The 24,155-nt window shown below is 41.5% G+C and overlaps 1 protein-coding gene across 3 annotated transcripts in view; it reads right to left on the bottom strand.

The window, feature by feature from the left end:
- LOC126091950 (PR domain zinc finger protein 10-like) overlaps positions 1-24,155 on the bottom strand; it is a 239,838-nt gene that overhangs the window by 29,793 nt on the left and 185,890 nt on the right. For all 3 annotated transcript variants that reach the window (XM_049907287.1, XM_049907286.1, XM_049907288.1), the window contains 2 exons: positions 16,437-16,520; positions 5,194-5,367 (listed from right to left, as the gene is read on the bottom strand). In XM_049907287.1, coding sequence (XP_049763244.1) covers positions 5,194-5,367; positions 16,437-16,520 — 258 coding nt within the window. The remainder of the gene's footprint in view (positions 1-5,193; positions 5,368-16,436; positions 16,521-24,155) is intronic.

The raw sequence follows: 24,155 nt of genomic DNA, 5'->3' as shown, positions 1-24,155 counted from the left end.
ATGTGTGGATGGATATGTGTGTGTGTGTGCGAGTGTGTACCCGTCCTTTTTTCCCCCTAAGGTAAGTCTTTCCGCTCCCGGGACTGGAATGACTCCTTACCCTCTCCCTTAAAACCCACATCCTTTCGTCTTTCCCTCTCCTTCCCTCTTTCCTGATGAGGCAACAGTTTGTTGCGAAAGCTTGAATTTTGTGTGTATGTTTGTGTTCGTTTGTGTGTCTGTCGACCTGCCAGCACTTTCATTTGGTAAGTCACATCATCTTTGTTTTTAGATATATTTTTCCTTCGTGGAATGTTTCCTTCTATTATAACCATATCATTAATTTGAACCCAACAATTACGTTTGTTATTGTCGCCTTTGCATTTCGAAATCTTTCCTGTCGTCTTATTTCTCTTTTTTCTCTTTATTTTCTCTTTCTGTTTTTACCAGTAGTTTCACTTTGTATTCACCTTCCCCTTTTACCGTAATCTACCATACAATTTTATCCCGCCATAAATATGCTCAACAATACGTAACCCACTTCCCAACCATAACCAAAAGATTTTATTTTCCGCTTTCAACACTACCGCTGCTATAAAATCCACCGTTTCTAGTTCAATAACAGCTGCTTTCACGTATTTAACAACCATTTCGGCTAGTTCTAATAACTTTAACTTTATTTCCACTTCCATTTTTCGCACATCACTGATCATTTTAGCCGCTCCCCACAGGTTTTAACGTCATTTTTTCTACAATTGTTAGCCCCATTTTCGTAATCTTTCACCACAACACCACTCCTTTAATACGTTTTTTCGAAATTTTCCCGAATTTCTCCGTCCTTTAACGTCATTTTAGCCGCTCCCCACAGGTTTTAATGTCATTTTTTCTACAATTGTTAGCCCCATTTTCGTAATCTTCCACCACAACACCACTCCTTTAATACGTTTTTTCGAAATTTTCTCGAAATTTTCCCGAATTTCTCCGTCCTTTAACGTGATTTAGCGGCAACACAACCACCTAACCTTTTTGCACATCGCTGTCTACCAACCCAAGTTCAATACAAGATCAACTTAACCAACACTTTTTCGCCTTTTTTCATACCAGATCTCCAATTGCTTTCTAGTTCACCTTTCTCTCTCCCCATATATTTCTATCTTTCTTTTTCATTTCAACCTCATGTTAAACTTTCCACCTTCTAATACCATGTCACTCTCACAACACCCCCACAACGATCCCATTAAGTTTTATTTACATTCCCTCCGCAAACATGCCTTCACCCTAGCCAGATTACGCTCACATATTCTATTTTCTCAGGCTTGTCTGACATTTGGCATAACCCCCAAAGGCCTCACACTTAAAGTTCCCATCTCTGGCTGCAACCCTTCTTTCCATCAGTCCCTATACCAGTTCCAAACTGAACAATCCATTGCCCTCACCCACCTAATCCTTCACCTACACATCAACTCAGCCAATGAACACACCCGTCAACTCCTATCCTTAATAAAAGTCCTCAATCTTTCCTCTCCCACATCCACACCGGCTATTCAGAGCATCCTCCTACAGGCCAACCGCCAATTAGAACAGCATGCCACCCTTCACCTCAAAAAACTATCCAATCTCCTGGTTTCCCACCTCCGGAAAGGCAACTCACTCACCTTTCACAACCTTTCCAGCAAACCTCAACCACCTCTCATTGCACACAAACCCAGTCTCTCCCATCTACTCAATCTCCCACTTCCAGCTCCACTCCCTCCAAAACCTCAAAATTCCGATCAACACAATCTGGCACCACAACACCCCAATTCAGTAGTTAACCTTTCCTCCAAACCTCTCTCCCAATCCGAAACCTCTGTCCTATCCAAAGGCCTCACCTTCAGCCCCACTCCCAGATTCAACCAAACAGCCCTCGTCAAAGATTTACTGTCCTACACTCGTACTCTCTGCTGGAAGTATCACTTTGCCACGAAGAAAAATGATCCTAATCCTACCCCTAATGATCCAACTCCCCAAGACACTATCCAAATTGAACCCTGCCTGGAACAGTTCCGTCCTCCGTCACAGCGGGACCCACCTCCTCTTCCTCAAAATCACCCTCTCCAAACCTTCCAGGAATTTCTGACTTCCAGCCTTGCCTCTCAATCCTTCTTAAAAAACCTTAATCCTACTCCAAACATCACCAATGCTGAAGCCCAGGCTATCCGTGATCTGAAGGCTGACCGGTCCATCGTCATCCTTCCGGCGGACAAGGGTTCCACGACCGTGGTACTTGATCGTCGGGAGTATGTGGCTGAGGGACTGCGTCAGCTTTCAGACAACACCACATACAAAGTTTGCCAAGGTAATCCCATTCCTGATGTCCAGGCAGAGCTTCAAGGAATCCTCAGAACCTTAGGCCCCCTACAAAACCTTTCACCTGACTCCATCAACCTCCTGACCCCACCGACACCCCGCACCCCTACCTTCTACCTTCTTCCTAAAATTCACAAACCCAATCATCCCGGCCGCCCCATTGTAGCTGGTTACCGAGCCCCCACAGAACGTATCTCTGCCTACGTGGATCAACACCTTCAACCCATTACATGCAGTCTCCCATCCTTCATCAAAGACACCAACCACTTTCTCGAACGCCTGGAATCCTTACCCAGTCCGTTACCCCCAGAAACCATCCTTGTCACCATTGATGCCACTTCCTTATACACAAATATCCCGCACGTCCAGGGCCTCGCTGCGATGGAGCACTTCCTTTCACGCCGATCACCTGCCACCCTACCTAAAACCTCTTTCCTCATTACCTTAGCCAGCTTCATCCTGACCCACAACTTCTTCACTTTTGAAAACCAGACATACCAACAATTAAAGGGAACAGCCATGGGTACCAGGATGGCCCCCTCGTACGCCAACCTATTCATGGGTCGTTTAGAGGAAGCCTTCTTGGTTACCCAGGCCTGCCAACCCAAAGTTTGGTACAGATTTATTGATGACATCTTCATGATCTGGACTCACAGTGAAGAAGAACTCCAGAATTTCCTCTCCAACCTCAACTCCTTTGGTTCCATCAGATTCACCTGGTCCTACTCCAAATCCCATGCCACTTTCCTTGATGTTGACCTTCACCTGTCCAATGGCCAGCTTCACACGTCCGTCCACATCAAACCCACCAACAAGCAACAGTACCTCCATTACGACAGCTGCCGCCCATTCCACATCAAACGGTCCCTTCCCTACAGCCTAGGTCTTCGTGGCAAACGAATCTGCTCCAGTCCGGAATCCCTGAAGCATTACACCAACAACCTGACAACAGCTTTCGCATCCCGCAACTACCCTCCCGGCCTGGTACAGAAGCAAATAACCAGAGCCACTTCCTCATCCTCTCAAACCCAGAACCTCCCACAGAAGAACCACAAAAGTGCCCCACTTGTGACAGGATACTTTCCGGGACTGGATCAGATTCTGAATGTGGCTCTCCAGCAGGGATACGACTTCCTCAAATCCTGCCCTGAAATGAGATCCATCCTTCATGAAATCCTCCCCACTCCACCAAGAGCGTCTTTCCGCCGTCCACCTAACCTTCGTAACCTCTTAGTTCATCCCTATGAAATCCCCAAACCACCTTCCCTACTCTCTGGCTCCTACCCTTGTAACCGCCCCCGGTGTAAAACCTGTCCCATGCACCCTCCCACCACCACCTACTCCAGTCCTGTAACCCGGAAGGTGTACACAATCAAAGGCAGAGCCACGTGTGAAAGCACCCACGTGATCTACCAACTGACCTGCCTACACTGTGATGCATTCTATGTGGGAATGACCAGCAACAAACTGTCCATTCGCATGAATGGACACAGGCAGACAGTGTTTGTTGGTAATGAGGATCACCCTGTGGCTAAACATGCCTTGGTGCACGACCAGCACATCTTGGCGCAGTGTTACACCGTCCGGGTTATCTGGATACTTCCTACTAATACCAACCTCTCCGAACTCCGGAGATGGGAACTTGCTCTTCAATATATCCTCTCTTCACGTTATCCACCAGGCCTCAATCTCCGCTAATTTCAAGTTGCCGCCACTCATACCTCACCTGTCATTCAACAACATCTTTGCCTCTGCACTTCTGCCTCGACTGACATCTCTGCCCAAACTCTTTGTCTTTAAATATGTCTGCTTGTGTCTGTATATGTGTGGATGGATATGTGTGTGTGTGTGCGAGTGTGTACCCGTCCTTTTTTCCCCCTAAGGTAAGTCTTTCCGCTCCCGGGACTGGAATGACTCCTTACCCTCTCCCTTAAAACCCACATCCTTTCGTCTTTCCCTCTCCTTCCCTCTTTCCTGATGAGGCAACAGTTTGTTGCGAAAGCTTGAATTTTGTGTGTATGTTTGTGTTCGTTTGTGTGTCTGTCGACCTGCCAGCACTTTCATTTGGTAAGTCACATCATCTTTGTTTTTAGATATATATATATATATATATATATATATATATATATATATATATATATATAATAGAGGGAAACATTCCACGTGGGAAAAATATATTTAAAAAGAAAGATGATGAGACTTACCCAACAAAAGCGCTGGCAGGTCGATAGACACACAAATAAACACAAACATACACACAAAACTCTAGCTTTCGCAACCAACTGTTGCCTCGTCAGGAAAGAGGGAAGGAGAAGGAAAGACAAAAGGATTGGGTTTTAAGGGAGAGGGTAAGGAGTCATTCCAATCCCGGGAGCGGAAAGACTTACCTTAGGGGGAAAAAAGGACAGGTTTACACTCGCACACACACACATATCCATCCACACATACACAGACACAAGCAGACATTTGTAAAGGCAAAGAGTTTCTTTGCCTTTACAAATGTCTGCTTGTGTCTGTGTATGTGTGGATGGATATGTGTGTGTGTGCGAGTGTAAACCTGTCCTTTTTTCCCCCTAAGGTAAGTCTTTCCGCTCCCGGGATTGGAATGACTCCTTACCCTCTCCCTTAAAACCCAATCCTTTTGTCTTTCCTTCTCCTTCCCTCTTTCCTGACGAGGCAACCGTTGGTTGCGAAAGCTAGAGTTTTGTGTGTATGTTTGTGTTTATTTGTGTGTCTATCGACCTGCCAGCGCTTTTGTTGGGTAAGTCTCATCATCTTTCTTTTTATATATATATATATATATATATATATATATATATATATATATATATATATATATATACAAGGTTGCTCCTGAAGACCTACCTGCTGTCCTGGTGGCAGCAGCTCGATATGCTTCTTCCGCTGATGCTGTAGCAATTTTGCTTTCGAGGCGTATTGTTTATGACACCACTGACAACCATGAGGGTGGGTTGTGACACTACCCACTGTCTGAGAGAAAGTTGGATCAGGTAGGCCAGGTATCTCAGGAATTCCACCCTGAAAATTTTTAAAATACATAAATAATCACAGTTTTCACTTTTTGTTTAAAATTAATGAGTTGCAAAACTCTCCACTGTAATTTAATATATACAAATAATAACTGGTTTACTATTTGTTTAATATAATAAATTTATTATTTTCATATGAATATGCTTCACTGGAACATTAATCTCATGTTCCAGCCTAGGAACAACTGAGATAGTAATTTAGTATGCTTCAGAACAAACTTTCTGCAAGCAGTACCACAGACCCTGACATGGTCACAAGACATTACACAGAACACTCCATGACTGAGATCTGGGCCTAAGTGCACACCCATCAAAATGGCCTTCACTTTGCACTCCATACTGGCTCTCACTGCTACCCTCTGGCAATTGCATTGGTGGTAACTGTTTTTGGACATAACGTATGGTTCTTTACAACTAATGTGTGCTTGCTTTCTGGGTTATTGGGACAACATTATGAAACTACTTACTTCCTCAATTACAATGCTCTGGCATCACTTGGTCATTTACGTGTGTGTGTGTGTGTGTGTGTGTGTGTGTGTGTGTGTGTGTTTGTGTGTGTGTGTGTGTGTGTGTGTACGTACTTTAACTGTGAGGAAATACTCCACTATCTATGGCATGTACAAATCTGGTAATGAGGAATTTATTTATTAGGTTGTTGCACAAGTTCTAGCATTCTTCCTTGTTATGTTTAATAAACATAACAAATACATATAACAGAGGCTTTAGTCATCAATAGTATATTCTCCTTCACTACTTACAACAGTTTTCCAACAGTGGGATAACTTTTCAGTTTCGCAACTGTAGAAATCAGATGGTTTGTTAACAATACGTGTCAGCAGTGATGGTTACACCTCGAGGAAGTAATTCGTATAACACCATACCATCCCTGTTCCACTAGATGCATGACACTATGTTTTGGGGATATACGCAGGTCTTGGTATGGGGAGTTGCTGCTTTGTTTGGACTGAATCATTTCTTTCTTTTATTTATGATGGCATAAAGACACCATTTCTCATCACCAGTATAAAGGATAGGAATGGTCGTTGTTGTTGTTCATGAGCCAACTGATAATGAGCAAGCAGAGATGCACATATGGCGACATGTTGATTTTTGCGATTTTAGCTTACCCATATACCCAATTTTTGAACCTTCTCCCTTGCATGCAAATGTCACATGATAGTGAAATGATCACAGTTCATCACATCTGTCAGTTCTTGAGTATACTGATATGGATCACTGTGAATTAATCTGTTTAAACAATGTTCATCAAACACTGAAAGTCTTCCTGAATGTGGAGAGTCACTAATGTCAAAACGCTCTTCCTTAAAATGAGAAAACAATTTTCTTGCCATGCTCTGTCCAATGGCATTAACCCCATACACGGCACAAATGTTTCTGGTTGTTTCCACTGCTGTCATCCCTCTACTGAACTCAAACAGATGAATAACCACTGGCTCACTCACCCTACTGCTACCTGCAGGTAAACACCTCTACCAATGGGTCTGCCCATAGTATGTGTCATGTGTGCCCTCCATGGCAGGTTTTCCCACCATCTTGGTGCACTACCCACACCAGTTCATCTGCCTCCATCGTGATGTCCACTGGCAGGGATGCTAAAGCCCAGCCCCTGAAAAGGCCACATAGGGCTGATGACCAGGCTTGGGCCTCAACCTCTGGCACAGAACTGGAGAGGCCCCTGGAGGACCCGTCAGCAGACCAACCACTGAAGGAGGCATCCCCAACACTGCTGGCTTGGGCAGAAGGGCACATAGCAGCAGTGGAAGTGACACCACTACCATAGGTAAGGGGTGGGAGGACGTGGAGGGTGAGGAAGGTGGATCAAAATCAATGTGCTCCACATCGGCTGGACTGGTGCAGGTGTGGGCTTCAATGGAGGTGGGGGCAGCTGCAGTAGAAGATGGGAATGGATGTAGTTGATTTGCATGGGGAGTCAGCTGCTGCCAACCAACATCCACCACAAACAACTGATGACTTCCGTGGCCCACCATGACATCTGGCAGCCACACCAGCCGAAGGACTGGGTCCAAACAGCAGCCCTGGGAGGAAAATGTGGAACCCCATGGTGGTCCATGCCATGCGACTCAGGGTGCATCATATCCCAGGTCTGGTGCCCATGCAATCATTCCACCAGAGTGTACCTGTTGACTGCTGTCACATGGTATGTAGCCAGAAAACTCAACAACATTTCGTCACAGGAAGCATCAAACATGGACTTCTTAAAAGTATGCACAAAGTGTTTCACCTCTTGAGTTAGAAACCAGGAGAAATTGAGCAGTAGTCAGATGTTGGATGCCTCTGTAAACACAAAAGTCCTCAAACTCCCACGACATAAATTACTAACCTTTGTCAGATACCAGGGTCCTGGGGACACCTTAATGGTGAAAATAACCAACAAAGGAATTATTACAGTCGACAATGTGTAGGACAGCTTGACTATGTACAGGAAACTGGACAATGCATCGACCACCAACACCCACATGCTGTCCAAAAACAGGCTAGTGAAATTGATGTACAACTTGCCCCTGGACCAAGCAAGGAGGGAAAAATGTATACCACGCCTAATCCACACACAAAGAAATGTGTTCTGGCTATCCCAACTAAGGAAGGAAACCAATTACTTGTTGTTGGAGATGAGGAATCTCACCCTCGCCCCATACAGGAAGACATGTAACCTTTTAACCGCGAAAGTAATAGCTAGCACCTCTTTTTCCACCAATGAATAATTATGCTGTACAGCAGAAAGTGTCTCTGATGCATAAGTGATGGGCTGTTGGTGCCATCCGTATTCTGATGGGACAGGAAGGCACCAATGCAATTCTGGGACATATTGTAGGCCAGAGTTAATAGTTTACCCAGCACAAAGGAAGCCATACAGGGAGCAGATCACAAACCCTGCATGAGGGATTGATAAGTCCATTGACAATCCACAAATCAGACAAAGTTAATGCCCTTCTGGCGAAGCTGGTTAAGAGGATGGCAGCTGTGCATAGCCTGGGGAATGAACTGAGCAAAATATGAAATCTCACCCAAAGAAGATTAGAGTTCCTTTAGGTTCTTGGGCAGCAGCCTCAATGAGGTCATCAGTGGTGACAAGACCACCTTTAATAAGCGTGAGATTTGAAACATGTGGCTTTGGGGAGAAAAAGCTGCATTTCTACAGCTTGCAATGAAGGACATTCTCCAGTAGGCATTGGAAAATCAACTGATGATTTCTAAATGCTCCTCCCAAGTAGGGCCCGAGACCCAGATGTCATCATGGTAATTGGTGCAACAGGGAATGTTCTGAATCAATTCCTCCAAACACCATTAGTAATTCCTGGTGCAGACAAGATTCCAAAATGCAAGTGATTAAACTGGTATGGCACAAAGCGGGTATTGAGGAATACAAAAGTCCAAGAAACAGAGTCCAATGGCAACTGCAGGTAAACATCGAGTGTATCAATGTAGGAAAAATACTGCCCACCCAATCAAATGGGTGGCCCACTGACTCGATGAAATGGAGGTAATGACATCCTGATCCTGCCAACACTACAACTCAAACTTTACATTGTCACGCATGGCGAAGGGAATGGGGTAGAGATGACAAACTTTAGATACCAACAACAGCTTAAGAGAAACACTCGATATTTTCTGCTCGGCCCAAGGTACTCTCAAACCGTGGGCTACAGGAATGCAGTAAGGATTCCAAACTGTGAAAAGGAATGGACTGGGGCAGTAAATGCACTTTTTCAACAATGTTGAATCCAAAAAATTGAAAAAACCTCACGTCCAAAGATATTTTGCATCAACAGTGAATTGGCCACTAACGTCCTTACAACTCACAAAGACAGAACTGCCCCCCCCCCCCCCCACAACGGAACTGTTGTTTACTATAGACAGAAAGTGATGGAGCAGCCGTTGCAAGTCCAAGCACACCAACAGGCTGTACATATCTAAGTTAATTGAACTGACTGTCACTCATGTGCCTAACTGAAATTAAAGTGGTCGCCCATCCAATACCAATGTCAGCAAAGTATGCCAGGGCGACATATGCGCAATGTCAGAGGCAGCCCCTGATTCCTGTGAAAACAGTGAGATGTTTGATGACTAATTCACAGCAGGTTAACTAACACAAACAGTTGCCAAACGACCTATCTGCAGGCATACCCCACACAAACTGGGCAGCTTCCGCGAACATGCAATAATGCAACAAATTATAATCAGGGCAGGCCCGCTGGTTCGCCGAGTAAAGGGATGTAGAACAATGTCAACAACCCGAAAAATGCCATTGGTGGGAATTAAAATGCTGAGAGTCATACAAACCTGCTGAGGTCAGCATTGGTGAGGATGGGCAGTGCCACAATGCCTGTGCACTGAAATCGTCAACAGCGGCAACACACCACAACTCACGGGAAGTGACGCTGCCTTGGTATCCTGCAGGTCACCAGGGGCTGGTTACCATGCACACCCGATTGTGCCACCTGCCATTACCAGAAAAAACATCCCTTGCCACCACTGAAAGCTCTTGCGATTCCACAATTTGGCCAATGTCAGCTATAGAAAGTTCAGACATGGTCAATAGGCTAGTCTGAACCTCGTGATCAGGAGCTAACTTGACAATCACATGCTGAATTAGTGAGCGTCCATAAGAGGTAGCACATTTGGGACACTCAAAATAACACTTGCACAAGAAGACCTGCAAATCGGCAATGCAGGCTGCACACTGCTGTCCATGGCACTTGTGGTGCTGGTTTAACTACAACCGCTTTGCCACTAGATGAGTTTTATGTGCAAAACACTGCATAAGCAACCAACAAAGCTCATCAAAGGGAAGTTTCTCGCGATCAATGGAAGACTTAAAATTTTGGACAACTTCTTATACACCTGTGCTGCTCGGCAACAGCAAAGCAGCCTTATCAACTGAATAGACAACAGGCCTTACCTGGCAGTGCAGCAAGAACCGACACAAGTAATTCTTTCACCTTTCTGCTGACTCATCAAAATCAACAAATTGCATTGGGGATAGCGAGTCTGCCTATGCTAAGTGTCACTTGCATTCTCCCTGGCAGGATTCCGCACTATCCCACTGCGCAACCTGAACCTGCTTATCTGCCTGCAGTGTAACATCTGCTGATGGGGATACTAGACTTAGTTAATGTTTTTAAGAACAGGATTGTACTTTACCAGTACATGCACCAGTTCTAAAAAGTTGTTTCTGTCGACAGTGATGTTATTTTTCCCCTTTTAAACCTTTTAAAGTATTGTTTCCAACTTCTTCCATTTGCAAAAATTTGTCAATGTCTCTCTCATTACCTGCCTCTTTTGCAATACCTTCGGCGTGATAGAGTCTATATCTGATTGACTGAACCATGTGTGATACTGCTGGCCCTTCTGCAAAGTCTGAATTAATGTGCTAAAATACTTCAGGACCTTCCCGTACTACTAGATACTGCATATTAAAATATATGTTTCACTTTTTTAATATTGTTTCTCACGAAGCCTGACCCAGTGGATGTGGTTACAGCTTGCTCTACCGTTGCAATTTCAGCAGTCACATTAGAAGCACATGAAACATACACATTCATAGAACAAATTACAGGTCCCAGCAAGTCATCAGTGTTAGGTACTTGTACTACTACAGTTTCTTCTTGGTTTTGAGCAGCACTAGCCTCTGAAGATCTGTGGATTCTGGAATCTCCAAAGAAACTTTACAACTGCCCCTGCATTTTTTCTGGTCCTCTCCTCCTTGGCTTTCTTTTTATTTCAGTACAATACTCTACATTCTCTTAGTCTTTTCGCAGCTTTGTGAGCTATAATGCCACCAAATCATGATGGAAATAAACAAATTAAAACACGTAAGGAACACTCTACATGGGTAAAAGCACAAATCCACTGAAAAAGCATAAAAATATACAAGACAATAATTTACATTAACACTCCTACATATCTGGCAAATCATATAAAATAAAAATGAAAACAGACACACTAATTGCATTTGTTGTGCAGAAACAGCAGATCATGTCAAGTCACATGTGTTTCAAAATTGAAAACACGAAATTTGTTCTCTTATTTTGAGTAAAATACTTGACAAGCTTTTATTTCACTTCGTATAAATAACCATGGACCTTGCCATTGGTGGGGAGGCTTGCGTGCCTCAGCGATACAGTAGCCGTACCGTAGGTGCAACCACAACATAGGGGTATCTCTTGAGAGGCCAGACAAACGTGTGGTTCCTGAGGAGGGGCAGCAGGCTTTTCAGTAGTCGCAGGGGAAACAGTTTGGATGATTGACTGATCTGGCCTTGTAACACTAACCAAAACGGATTTGCTGTGCTGGTACAGCGAACGGCTGGAAGCTAGGGGAAACTATAGCCACAATTTTTTTCCGAGGGCATGCAGCTATACTGTATGGTTTACTGGTGATGCGCCCTCTTGGGTAAAATATTCCGGAGGTAAAATAGTCCCCCATTCGGATCTCCGGGCAGCGACTACTCAGGACGACGTCATTATCAGGAGAAAAAAAACTGGCATTCTACAGATCAGAGCGTGGAATGTCAGATCCCTTAATTGGGCAGGTAGGTTAAAAAATTTAAAAAGGGAAACGGATAGGTTAAATTTAGATTTACTGCGAATTAGTGAAGTTTGGTGGTAGGACGAACAAGGACTTCTGGTTGGGTGAATACAGGGTTATAAAAACAAAATCAAATAGGGGTAATGCAGGAGTAGGTTTAATAATGAATAAAAAAAAATAGGAGTGCGGGTAAGCTACTGCAGACAGCATAGTGAATGCATTATTGTGGCCAAGATAGACACAAAGCCCACACCTACCACAGTAGTTCAACTTCATACGCCAACTAACTCTACAACTTCATATGCCAACTAACTCTGGAGATGACGAAGAGATTTATAAAATGTATGATGGGATAAAAGAAATTATTCAGATAGTGAAGGGAGATGAAAATTTAATAGTCATGAGTGACTGGAATTCTATAAAAGAAAAGGAAGAGAAGGAAACGTAGTAGGTGAATATGGAATGGGGGTAAGAAATGGAAGAGGAAGCTGCCTGGTAGAATTTTGCACAGAGCATAACTTAATCATAGCTAACACTTGGTTCAAGAATCATGAAAGAAGGTTGTATACATAGAAGAGACCTGGAGACAATGGAAGGTTTCAGATAGATTATATAATGGTAAGACAGAGATTTAAGAACCAGGTTTTAAATTGTGAGGCTTTTCCAGGGACGGATGTGGACTCTGACCTGATCATGAACTGTAGATTAAAAATGAAAAAACTGCAAAAAGGTGAGAATTTAAGGAGATGGGACCTGATAAACTGATAGAACCAGAGGTTGCAGAGAGTTTCAGGGAGAGCATTAGGGAACAACTGACTAGAATGGGGAAAGAAATACAGTAGAAGAAGAAATGGGTAGCTTCGAGGGATGAAATAGTGAAGGAAGCAGAGGATCAAGTAGGTAAAAAGCTGAGGGCTAGTAATCATCCTTGAGTAACAGAAGATATATTGAATTTAATTGATGAAAGGAGAAAATATAAAAATGCAGTAAATGAAGCAGGCAAAAAGGAAAATAAACGTCTCAAAAATGAGATCGACAGGAAGTGCAAAATGGCTAAGCAGGGATGGCTAGAGGACAAATGTAAGGATGTAGAGGCTTATCTCACTAGGGGTAAGATAGACACTGCGTACAGAAAAATTAAGGAGACCTTTGGAGAGAAGAGAGCCACTTGTATGAATATCAAGAGCTCAGATGGAAAACCAGTTCTAAGCAAAGAAGGGAAAGCAGAAAGGTGGAAGGAGTATATAGAGGGGCGGTGTACTTGAATGTAGACGAACATGAAATAGGAGATATGATACTGCGTGAAGAGTTTGACAGAGCACTGAAAGACCAAAGTCGAAACAAGGGCCTGGGAGTAGACAACATTCCATTAGAACTACTGACAGCCTTGGGAGAGCCAGGCCTAACCAAACTCTACCATCTAGTGAGCAAGATGTACGAGCCAGGCGAAATACCCTCAGACTTCAAGAAGAATATAATAATTCCAATCCCAAAGAAAGCAGGTGTTGACAGATGTGAAATATACCGAACTATCAGTTTAATAAGCCACAGCTGCAAAATACTAACACGAATTCTTTACAGACGAATGGAAAAACTAGTAGAAGCCGACCTGAGGGAAGATCAGTTTGGATTCCATAGAAATGTTGGAACACGTGAGGCAGTACTGACCCTACAACTTATCTTAGAAAATAGATTAAGGAAAGGCAAACCTATGTTTCTAGCATTTGTAGACTTAGAAAAAGCTTTTGACAATGTTGACTGGAATACTCTCTTTCAAATTCTAAAGGTGGCAGGGGTAAAATACAGGGAGTGAAAGGCTATCTACAATTTGTACAGAAATGAGATGGCAGTTGTAAGAGTTGAGGGGCATGAAAGGGAAGCACTGATTGGGAAGGGAGTGAGACAGGGTTGTAGCCTATCCCCAATGTTATTCGATCTGTATACTGAGCAAGCAGTAATGGAAACAAAAGAAAAATTCGAAGTAGGAATTAAAATCCATGGAGAAGAAATAAAAACTTTGAGGTTCGCTGATGACATTGTAATTCTGTCTGAGACAGCATAGGACATGGAAGAGCAGTTGAACGGAATGGACAGTGTCTTGAAAGGAGGATATAAGATGAACATCAACAATAGCAAAACGAGGATAATGGAATGTAGTCAATTTAAGTTGGGTGATGCTGAGGTAATTAGACTAGGAAATGAGACACTTAAAGTAGTAAATGAGCTTTGCTATTTGGGGAGCAAAATAACTGATGACGGTCGAAGTAGAGAGGATATAAAATGTAGACTGGCAATGGCAAAGAAAACGTTTCTGAAGAAGATAAATTTGTTAACATCGAGTATAGATTTAAGTGTCAGGAAGTCGTTTCTGAAAATATTTGGAAGTGAAACATGGACGACAAATAGTCTGTACAAGAAGAGAATAGAAGATTTTGAAACGTGGTGCTACAGAAGAATCTTGATGATTAGTTGGGTAGATCACATACCTAATGAGAAGGTATTGAATACAATTGGGTAGTAGATCATATAACTAATGAGAAGGTATTGAATAGAATTGGGGAGATGAGAAATTCGTAGCACAACTTGACTAGAGGAAGGGATCGGTTGGTAGGACCTGTTCCGAGGTATCAAGAGATCACCAATTTAGTATTGGAGGGCAGCGTAGAGGGTAAAAATCGTAGAGGAAGGCCAAAAGATGAATACACTGAGCATATTCAGTAGGATGTAGATTGCAGTGGGTACTGGGAGATGAAGAAGCTTGCACAGGACAGAGTAGCATGGAGAGCTGCATCAAACCAGTGTCTGAAATGAAGACCACAACAACAACAACAACAACAACAACAACAAATATAAGTACTATATTGGCTTAGGTAAAATCTTACAACTCTCCATTTTAACCACTTCCTCTAGTCAAACTGACTTTAAATTCTGCCTAAGTACGTATGCAGGCCTGATGACAATACAATTATCTGATATAATAATACGGTCTGATGCTGCAGAGAGGATTATTCAGCACAGCCGATCCCTGCCACCTGCCCTCCCCCTCCCCCCTTCACATCTGTGCTGCCTTGGGCGATGATACCCCTTGTCCCATGCTATGCCATTTGCAGTAGCCAATGGCTTGTCTTCCATCTCCATCATTCACTGTTATCTAATGACATAAAATAAGTATGGCACGTCTCTGCATTCCATGTCATTCCATGTATTAGATGATAGTCCATGGTGATCACTGTTTATTTATTGAGCCTCACATAAAACATTTTTGCTGCTGCTAACGTTAGCCCCATTGTCTGTCCTTTAAATTTACATGAGTAGTTGTCATTCTACTATTTTCAGAACTGGCACATTTTAGCCACTGGATTACTGATTTGCAAGAACTCAATGATTTTTGCTCAGCATTTGCACCTTATTTTCTTCAGCTTGGCAGGTTTCCAACATAGTGGCTGTATTCAAGATACTGCAGTGTTTCAACAAGTGTCATCATCTTAAGGCTACGAGATGATGACTGTGACCTTTGTTGAAATGCGGTATCAGCACTGTCACATGGCAATTACTTGTTATGAAAATCAATGATTTTTTTTTCAAAAATATACTTGATTGATGGTTGCTTAAGGTTATAATTAGATGAACTAGCTGGAGTGGCCGTGCGGTTCTAGGCGCTACAGTCTGGAACTGCGCGACCGCTATGGTCGCAGGTTCGAATCCTGCCTCGGGCATGGATGTGTGTGATGTCCTTAGGTCAGTTAGGTTTAAGTAGTTCTAAGTTCTAGGGGACTGATGACCTCAGAAGTTAAGGCCCATAGTGCTCAGAGCCATTTTGAAGATGAACTATTTCTCGTGCTTAATATCCCTTTCTTTTTTAATGGTGCAAATGTATGCCATTTGACACCATCAGAAGCATGATAACCCAATTTTGTTCAGGCAGTGCTGTATGCCTAAACACAGCCACTGAATACAACGATATGGAGAAGACCCAGGACTGCATCTAAAAGAAGGGCTACAGCCACCACAGAACACTCATTTCAAAATCTGGAGTGAATTTTCCTTCATCTCTGCACTTAATTTTTAATACCTCTTTAGATCACGCTTGAAGCCTCTTTATTTTGGATTTTTTGCTAAATAGTATATCTCTGTATATGTACAACTTCAGAAACTTTCTTCTTAAATCAATGAGACACGTATTAAACATGGTACTATTACACCCTCTCAAGTTTAAGCAATCCCACCATATATATATGTGAGAAAGTGGATACACTGCTCACTGCCTATCAATTTACTATTTATTTCCTGTAATAGATAACTCACTATCAACAAAAAATGAATTAATCAACAAGATCTGCATGGAACATGATACACTATTACAATAATGTGATACACACCTTATATCAACAAACTCATGTCTATCATTTCCCACACTTGCCTTACAAACACATGAACTTTCTTAAAGTAGTGAGTGTCATTGCCCTCTGATAAGTAAGAATCACTTACCTTCCGACGGTTACTTAATGGCAGTTCTGCACCTGGGTGTATTTTCAATATATGTGCTTTACGCTTTGAGCTGCTCTTGTATACCTGTAGCATAACACATCATCTGTAATGTACACACCATGTATCCACACACAATAAACAATTATTTATGCAGTATAGCATTGCATAATTAGTTACACATTTCCAAAACTAATGAGATTATTGAAACAACAAAATACTGCTCTGCAAAGTATCACAGTGAAAATATATATATTACAATTTGGACCAGGAATCCGTTTATCAACATATTTCCTGTCTGTCAAGAAACAATGTGCAAAACATGACAGCAATGATTGGAAACCTGTAACATTGTTGCACTAATTAATTTATTTAAAGGTGTGTAATTTGTGAAGCAACGTCTTTGGGCTAAGGCTTTAAGAACAGACGTGTGACATGCAGCATTAGATTTACTCATGCATAAGAAACACACACTGTGTAGTACTTGGTGAATGAAACTACATCAATTCCAATCAAATGACAAATAAAATGTAACATATAAAGTGTTCAAGCTTTGAAATGATTTTGAAGCTGAACAGGATAACTTGCATACAAATAGCACTTAGTATATATTTTGTTTCGTACAGTCTAAAGCACAAAAAGTTGCGCAAATGTAAAATCCACAAAAGATCAAAAGCTGAGCATAATATTAATCTCTATATTAAAAGGAAATGTCATGGCTGGTTCATTGACTCAGTCCAGCACAGCCCAAACTGCCAAGGAAAGAAACTTGAAGTTTGGAGAGGTCATTGATGTTATACCGCAGGCATTGGTAAGAAGAGATTTTTGGAAATTCCGGAAATAGGGATTAACAGTTTTTTGAAAATATGTTGCTATTAAGGCAATTTTGAATCTTGCACTATGAAAATTGGCATTTGCTCTCTCAGCTAGATACAAAAAAAGATTTGTTGCAGCATATTTGGAAGTCCAGTTCCTAAGGAGATAAAATAGTGGGTGAAACTGTTTTTTATCATTATTAAAGAATACTATAGCATTTTTAAAGTTACATATATGAAAATTCGTATTTGACTTCTCGGTTAGAAACAAAACAAAAAAGAAATACACGTTTCAATGTTTTTGGAAATTCAACCTCCAGGGGGGTGAAAGAGTGAATGAAAATATTTTGTTACATAAAAACTTTTTCAAAAGCTAAATCTATGAAAACTGGTGTTTGACTTCTTGGTTAGAAATAAAGAACTACGTGTTAGGGGATGAAAGTTTCTCTGTAAATACCACCACAGGAAATCAAGAGGCAGGATTAACAAAAACTTCTGACCTCAGCTACCAGAATCACTGTTTGGTCAATCATACATTTGGAAGAGACCATGCTTCTATGGCCTTAATTAGCTTCAAAAGGTTACAAGGTGTTACAATTTGTGAAATAAGTCAAAGAAAGCTATTTAACTGCTTGCATAGAGTGCAGATTTATACACGAGCAATGAGTAGTGACAGGAATATTTCACAACAACTATAACATAAATAAGTGGTTTTTGGTGAAATAATGTGAAACAGGAGATTTTTTACAAGATATCCCAAAATTTGCAATTCTGTCTTGAAAAATGTTATAAATGCGAGGTTGGCAGTTTACTAATATTCATAAATGATAGCTATTGAATGTTAAAACATTATTTTGATTTGTAATCTCCGCAAGACTGAGGGTCATGTATAATCTTAAGCTGGCAATTCACTTTCCACGCAACAAATATTGACATGAACATGAAAACAGCATTGAAATCAGCAAGAATAACGCTGAATTTGGCATAAAACCATATAATTTAGCAAAAACAATAGTGAATAATAAATTTAATTTGGCAAAAAATAACACAAAGTTTGGCAAATGATAACACCAATTTCTTAAAATGTAACAACAAACTCAGAAAAAAATTATACTGAATATGGCAAAAAAAAAAGGCAATTTTGTCAAAAAGATGACACTGATGTTTCATGAATGACATTTTCACTCTGCAGTGGAGTGTGCGCTGATATGAAACTTCCTGGCAGACTGAAACTGTGTGCTGGATCAAGACTCAAACTCAGGACCTTTGCCTTTCGTGGGCAAGTGCCATACCAACAAAGGTACCCAAGCACGAATCATGACACGTCTCCACAGCTTTAATTCTGCCAGTACCTCGTCTCCAAACTTCACAGAAGCTCTTCTGCGAACCTTGCAGAACTAGCACTCCTGGAAAATAGGATATTGCGGACACCTGGCTTAGCCACAGCCTTGGGGATGTTTCAAGAATGCTATTTTCACTCCACTGTAATTAGAGATTCCTGCATTTAGCAAAAGATGCATCAATCGATAATATATAAAAATATGTCACCTATGACCCTTAATCAAATGACATAAAGCAGAACAGGATGCGACACACATCAATTAAAAAATCGCATTAAACTGAGCATGAGTGACAAAATACAAGCACATCTTGTGGGGCAAATGATGAATTTACATAATTCTGAGGAATTGGTGCTGGTCGGATTCTAACTTATTCTCATTGTGAAATAGGTGCTAACTTAGTGCCTTGTACGCTGAGGAATGTGTTCTGCTAAAAGATTTTTTTGTGTTGCAAGTGTAGGAAACCAGCCTGTGCCTATTCAGCTGTACTTAAGATTTGTGTCTGAAATTTAAAAAAGGAATAGGGATTCCGGCCACTATATGATTCACACAATCAGCTCTCCATTTGACGAAGTAAACCTGAGCAGTGAAGAGAAGATAGGAGGATAAGTTCTCTTAGAGAAAATTAGAAGTATAAGAACATGGCTCAGACATTTGTTGCTAGTGAGTCCTGGGTTCAGGGTCAACAAAGATGTCACAGAGATTTGAAAGCCAACAAAAATCTGCTTTCAATGATGATAGCAGTTTAAACTGAAACTCATTTCATTTCAAGGAACAGTTTCGTATAATGAAATTTTAGAGGTCCAGGCTACCTTTAACTTTAAAAAGCAGAGGTCAGTATTTTTTCACAGAAGCAAAATATATTTGGTGCCCTTAATCTGTCGGAGATAACTGATTTTTTTTTTCTTTTTCTTCTTCTTCTGAAGACAGGGCCAACATATGGCACACTGGCAAATTATGGTTTTTCATTTCTCTCTCTCTTTTCCAGTCTCATCCCTTCAACAAGCAATTAGCCAATCTTAACGCTCATACCTACATCTACATCCATATACATATTCTGCAAACCACCATGAAGTGCATGGGAGGGGTACATCCCATTGTACCAGTTATTAGGGTTCAGGGTTTCTTCATTCACGTACAGAGTGCAGGAAGAATGATTGTTTGAATGCCTTTGGACTTGTTGTGATCAGTCTAATCTTGTCCTCACAGTCCCTATGTGAGCGGTATGTAGGGTGTTGTAGTATAATCCTAGTCATCGTTTAAAGCAAGTTCTCGAAACTTTGTTAGTACTTTCTCAGGATAGTTTACCTCTATCTTGAAGAGTCTGCTAGTTTAGTTTCTTCAGCATCTTTGTGATCAATCTCCCATGGGTCAAACAAACCTGTGACCATTCGTGCTGCCCTTTTTTGTATATGTTCCATAGCATCCAATAGTCCTACTTCATACAGGTCCCACACAACTGAGCAATATTCTAGAATGGGACACACGAGTAATTTGTAAACAATCTCCTTTGTAGACTAATTGCACTTCTCCAGTATTCTACCAATAAATTAAAGTCTACCACCTAATTTACCCTACCCCCATGAACTATGGACCTTGCTGTTGGTGGGGAGGCTTGCGTGCCTCTGGGATACAGATGGCCGTACCGTAGGTGCAACCACAACGGAGCATTATCTGTTGAGAGGCCAGACAAACGTGTGGCTCCTGAAGAGGGACAGCAGACTTTTCAGTAGTAGCAGGGGCAACAGTCTGGATGATTGACTGATCTGGCCTTGCAACACTAACCAAAACGGTCTTGCTGTGCTAGTACTGCGAACGGCAGAAAGCAAGGGGAAACTACAGCCGTAATTTTCCCCGAGGACGTGCAGCTTTACTGTATGGTTAAATGATGATGGCGTCCTCTTGGGTAAAATATTCTGGAGGTAAAATAGTCCCCCATTCGGATCTCCGGGCGGGGATTACTCAGGTGGACGTCATTATCAGGAGAAAGAAAACTGGCGTTCTACGGATCGGAGCGTGGAATGTCAGATCCCTTAATTGGGCAGGTAGGTTACAAAATTTAAAAAGGGAAATGGATAGGGTGAAGTTAGATATAGTGGGAATTAGTGAAGTTTGGTGGCAGGAGGAACAGGACTTTTGGTCAGGTGAATACAGGGTTATAAATACAAAATCAAATAGGGGTAATGCAGGAGTAGATTTAATAATGAATAAAAAAATAGGAGTGAGGGTAAGCTACTACCAACAGCATAGTTAATGCATTATTGTGGCCAAGATAGACATGAAGCCCATGCCTACTATAGTAGTACAAGTTTATATGCCAACTAGCTCTGCAGATGATGAAGAAATTGATGAAATGTATGATGAGATAAAAGAAATTATTCAGGTAGTGAAGGGAGACGAAAATTTAATAGTCATGGGTGACTGGAATTTGAGAGTAGGAAAAGGGAGAGAAGGAAACATAGTGGGTGAATATGGATTGGGGGAGAGAAATGAAAGAGGAAGCCGTCTGGTAGAATTCTGCACAGAGCATAACTTAATCATAGCTAACACTTGGTTCAAGATCATAAAAGAAGGTTGTATACATGGAAGAATCCTGGAGATACTAGATGGTATCAGATAGATTATATAATGGTAAGACAGAGATTTAGGAACCAGGTTATAATTGTAAGACATTTCCAGGGGCAGATGTGGACTCTGACCACAATCTACTGGTTATGAACTGTAGATTAAAACTGAAGAAACTGCAAAAAGGTGGGAATTTAAGGAGATGGGACCTGGATAAACTGACTAAAACAGAGGTTGTACAGAGTTTCAGGGAGAGCATAAGGGAACAATTGACAGGAATGGGCGAAAGAAATACAGTAGAAGAAGAATGGGTAGCTCTGAGGGATGAAGTAGTGAAGGCAGCAGAGGATCAAGTAGGTAAAAAGATGAGGGCTAGTAGAAATCCTTGGGTAACAGAAGAAATACTGAATTTAATTGATGAAAGGAGAAAATATAAAAACGCAGTAAATGAAGCAGGCAAAAACGAATATAAACGTCTCAAAAATGAGATCGACAGGAAGTGCAAAATGGCAAAGCTGGGATGGCTAGAGGACAAAAGTAAGGATGTAGAGGCTTATCTCACTAGGGGTAAGAAGAAGGAAAATTAAAGAGACCTTTGGAGAAAAGAGAGCCACTTGTATGAATATCAAGAGCTCAGATGGGAACCCAGTTCTAAACAAAGAAGGGAAAGCAGAAAGGTGGAAGGAGTATATAGAGGATCTATACAAGAGCGATGTACTTGAGGACAATATTATGGAAATGAAAGAGGATGTAGACCAAGATGAAATGGGAGATACGATACTGCGTGAAGAGTTTGACAGAGCACTGAAAGACCTGAGTCGAAACAAGGCCCCGGGAGTAGACAACATTCCACTGTAACTACTGACGGCCTTGGGAGAGCCAGTCCTGACTAAACTCTACCATCTGGTGAGCAAGATGTATGAGACAGGCAAAATACCCTCAAACTTAAAGAAGAATATAATAATTCCAATCTCAAAGAAAGCAGGTGTTGACAGATGTGAAATTTACCGAACTATCAGTTTAATAAGTCACAGCTGCAAAATACTAACGCGAATTCTTTACAGACGAATGGAAAAACTAGTAGAAGCCGACCTCGGCGAAGATCAGTTTGGATTCCGCAGAAATGTTGGAACACGTGAGGCAATACTGACCCTATGACTTATCTTAGAAAATAGATTAAAGAAAGGCAAACCTACATTTCTAGCATTTGTAGACTTAGAGAAAGTTTTCGACAATGTTGACTGGAATACTCTCTTTCAAATTCTAAAGGTGGCAGGGGTAAAATACAGGGAGCGCAAGGCTATTTACAATTTGTACAGAAATGAGATGGCAGTTATAAGAGTTGAGGGGCATGAAAGGGAAGCACTGATTGGGAAGGGAGTGAGACAGGGTTGTAGCCTTTTCCCCATGTTATGCAATCTGTATATTGAGCAAACAGTAAAGAGATCAAAAGAAAAATTCAGAGTAGGTATTAAAGTCCATAGAGAAGAAATAAAAACGTTGAGGTTCGCCAATGACACTGTAATTCTGTCAGAGACAGCAAAGGACTTGGAAGAGCAGTTGAATGGAATGGACAGTGTCTTGAAAGGAGGATATAAGATGAACATCAACAATAGCAAAACGAGGATAATGGAATGTAGTCGAATTAAGTCAGGTGATGCTGTGGGAATTAGATTAGGAAATGAGACACTTAAAGTAGTAAAGGAGTTTTGCTATTTGGGGAGCAAAATAACTGATGATGGTCGAAGTAGAGAGGATATAAAATGTAGACTGGAAACGGCAAGGAAAGCGTTTCTGAAGAAAAGAAATTTGGCAACATCGAGTATAGATTTAAGTGTAAGGAAGTCATTTCTGAAAGTATTTGTATGGAGTGTAGCCATGTATGGAAGTGAAACATGGACGATAAATAGTTTGACAAGAAGAGAATAGAAGCTTTTGAAATGTGGTGCTACAGAAGAATGGTGAAGATTAGGTGGGTAGATCACATAACTAATGAGGAGGTATTGAATAGAATTGGGGAGAAGAGGAGTTTGTGGCACAACTTGACAAGAAGAAGGGACCGGTTGGTAGGACATGTTCTGAGGCATCAAGGGATCACAAAGTTAGCATTGGAGGGCAGCGTGGAGGGTAAAAATTGTAGAGGGATACCAAGAGATGAATACACTAAGCAGATTCAGAAGGATGTAGGTTGCAGTAAGTACTGGGAAATGAAGAAGCTTGCACAGGATAGAGCAGCATGGAGAGCTGCATCAAACCAGCCTCAGGACTTAAGATAACAACAACAACCTAATTTACCCATAACTGAGCCTATGTGATCATTTCATTTGGTACCCTAACAAAGTGTCACACCCAGGTAGTTGTATGAGTTGACCGATTCCAACTGTGACTCATTGCTATTATAATCATAAGAGACACCATTTTTTCATTTTATGAATTGCACAACTTTTCACTTCTGAACATTTAAAGCAAGTTGCCAATCTTTGTACCACTTTGAAATAAGCTTCCTTCAGACAGTACTTCACACATAATAGACAACTACATCAACTGCAAAAAGAAAACATGTTCTTATCCTTGCAGAAAAAGGGCAGGAATAATGGAACAAACACAAACTTTGAAGCTAATATTAACAATAGGAAGTTCAAATACATTAGAAACACGTCACCTGTACCGTCGCCAAGACAATACACCAAATCACCATTCTTGGACTGTGCCTAATGGTTTGAGGAACACTCCTCCCATGAGAGAGGGAGGGAAGGAGAGAGGGGGGAGAAGGAGAGGGGAGGGGAGAGGGGGGAGAGAGAGAGAGAGAGAGAGAGAGAGAGAGAGAGAGAGATCCTATGTGACATCTCAACATTTCTTATACAGTACTTTCTTATTGGGACAACAACGGCAAAGTTAGTTAACAAGAAAAATAGTTGTACATTTACTTCCATTCACACTAAATCTTTGATAACAAAAAAATAAGAAATGGAAGAATGGAGAAAGCGAGAAGCATTATATAC

The sequence above is a fragment of the Schistocerca cancellata genome, chromosome 7, assembly GCF_023864275.1.
Source record: "Schistocerca cancellata isolate TAMUIC-IGC-003103 chromosome 7, iqSchCanc2.1, whole genome shotgun sequence".
Lineage (NCBI taxonomy): Eukaryota > Metazoa > Arthropoda > Insecta > Orthoptera > Acrididae > Schistocerca > Schistocerca cancellata.
This window is presented reverse-complemented; position numbering and strand designations above follow the sequence as displayed.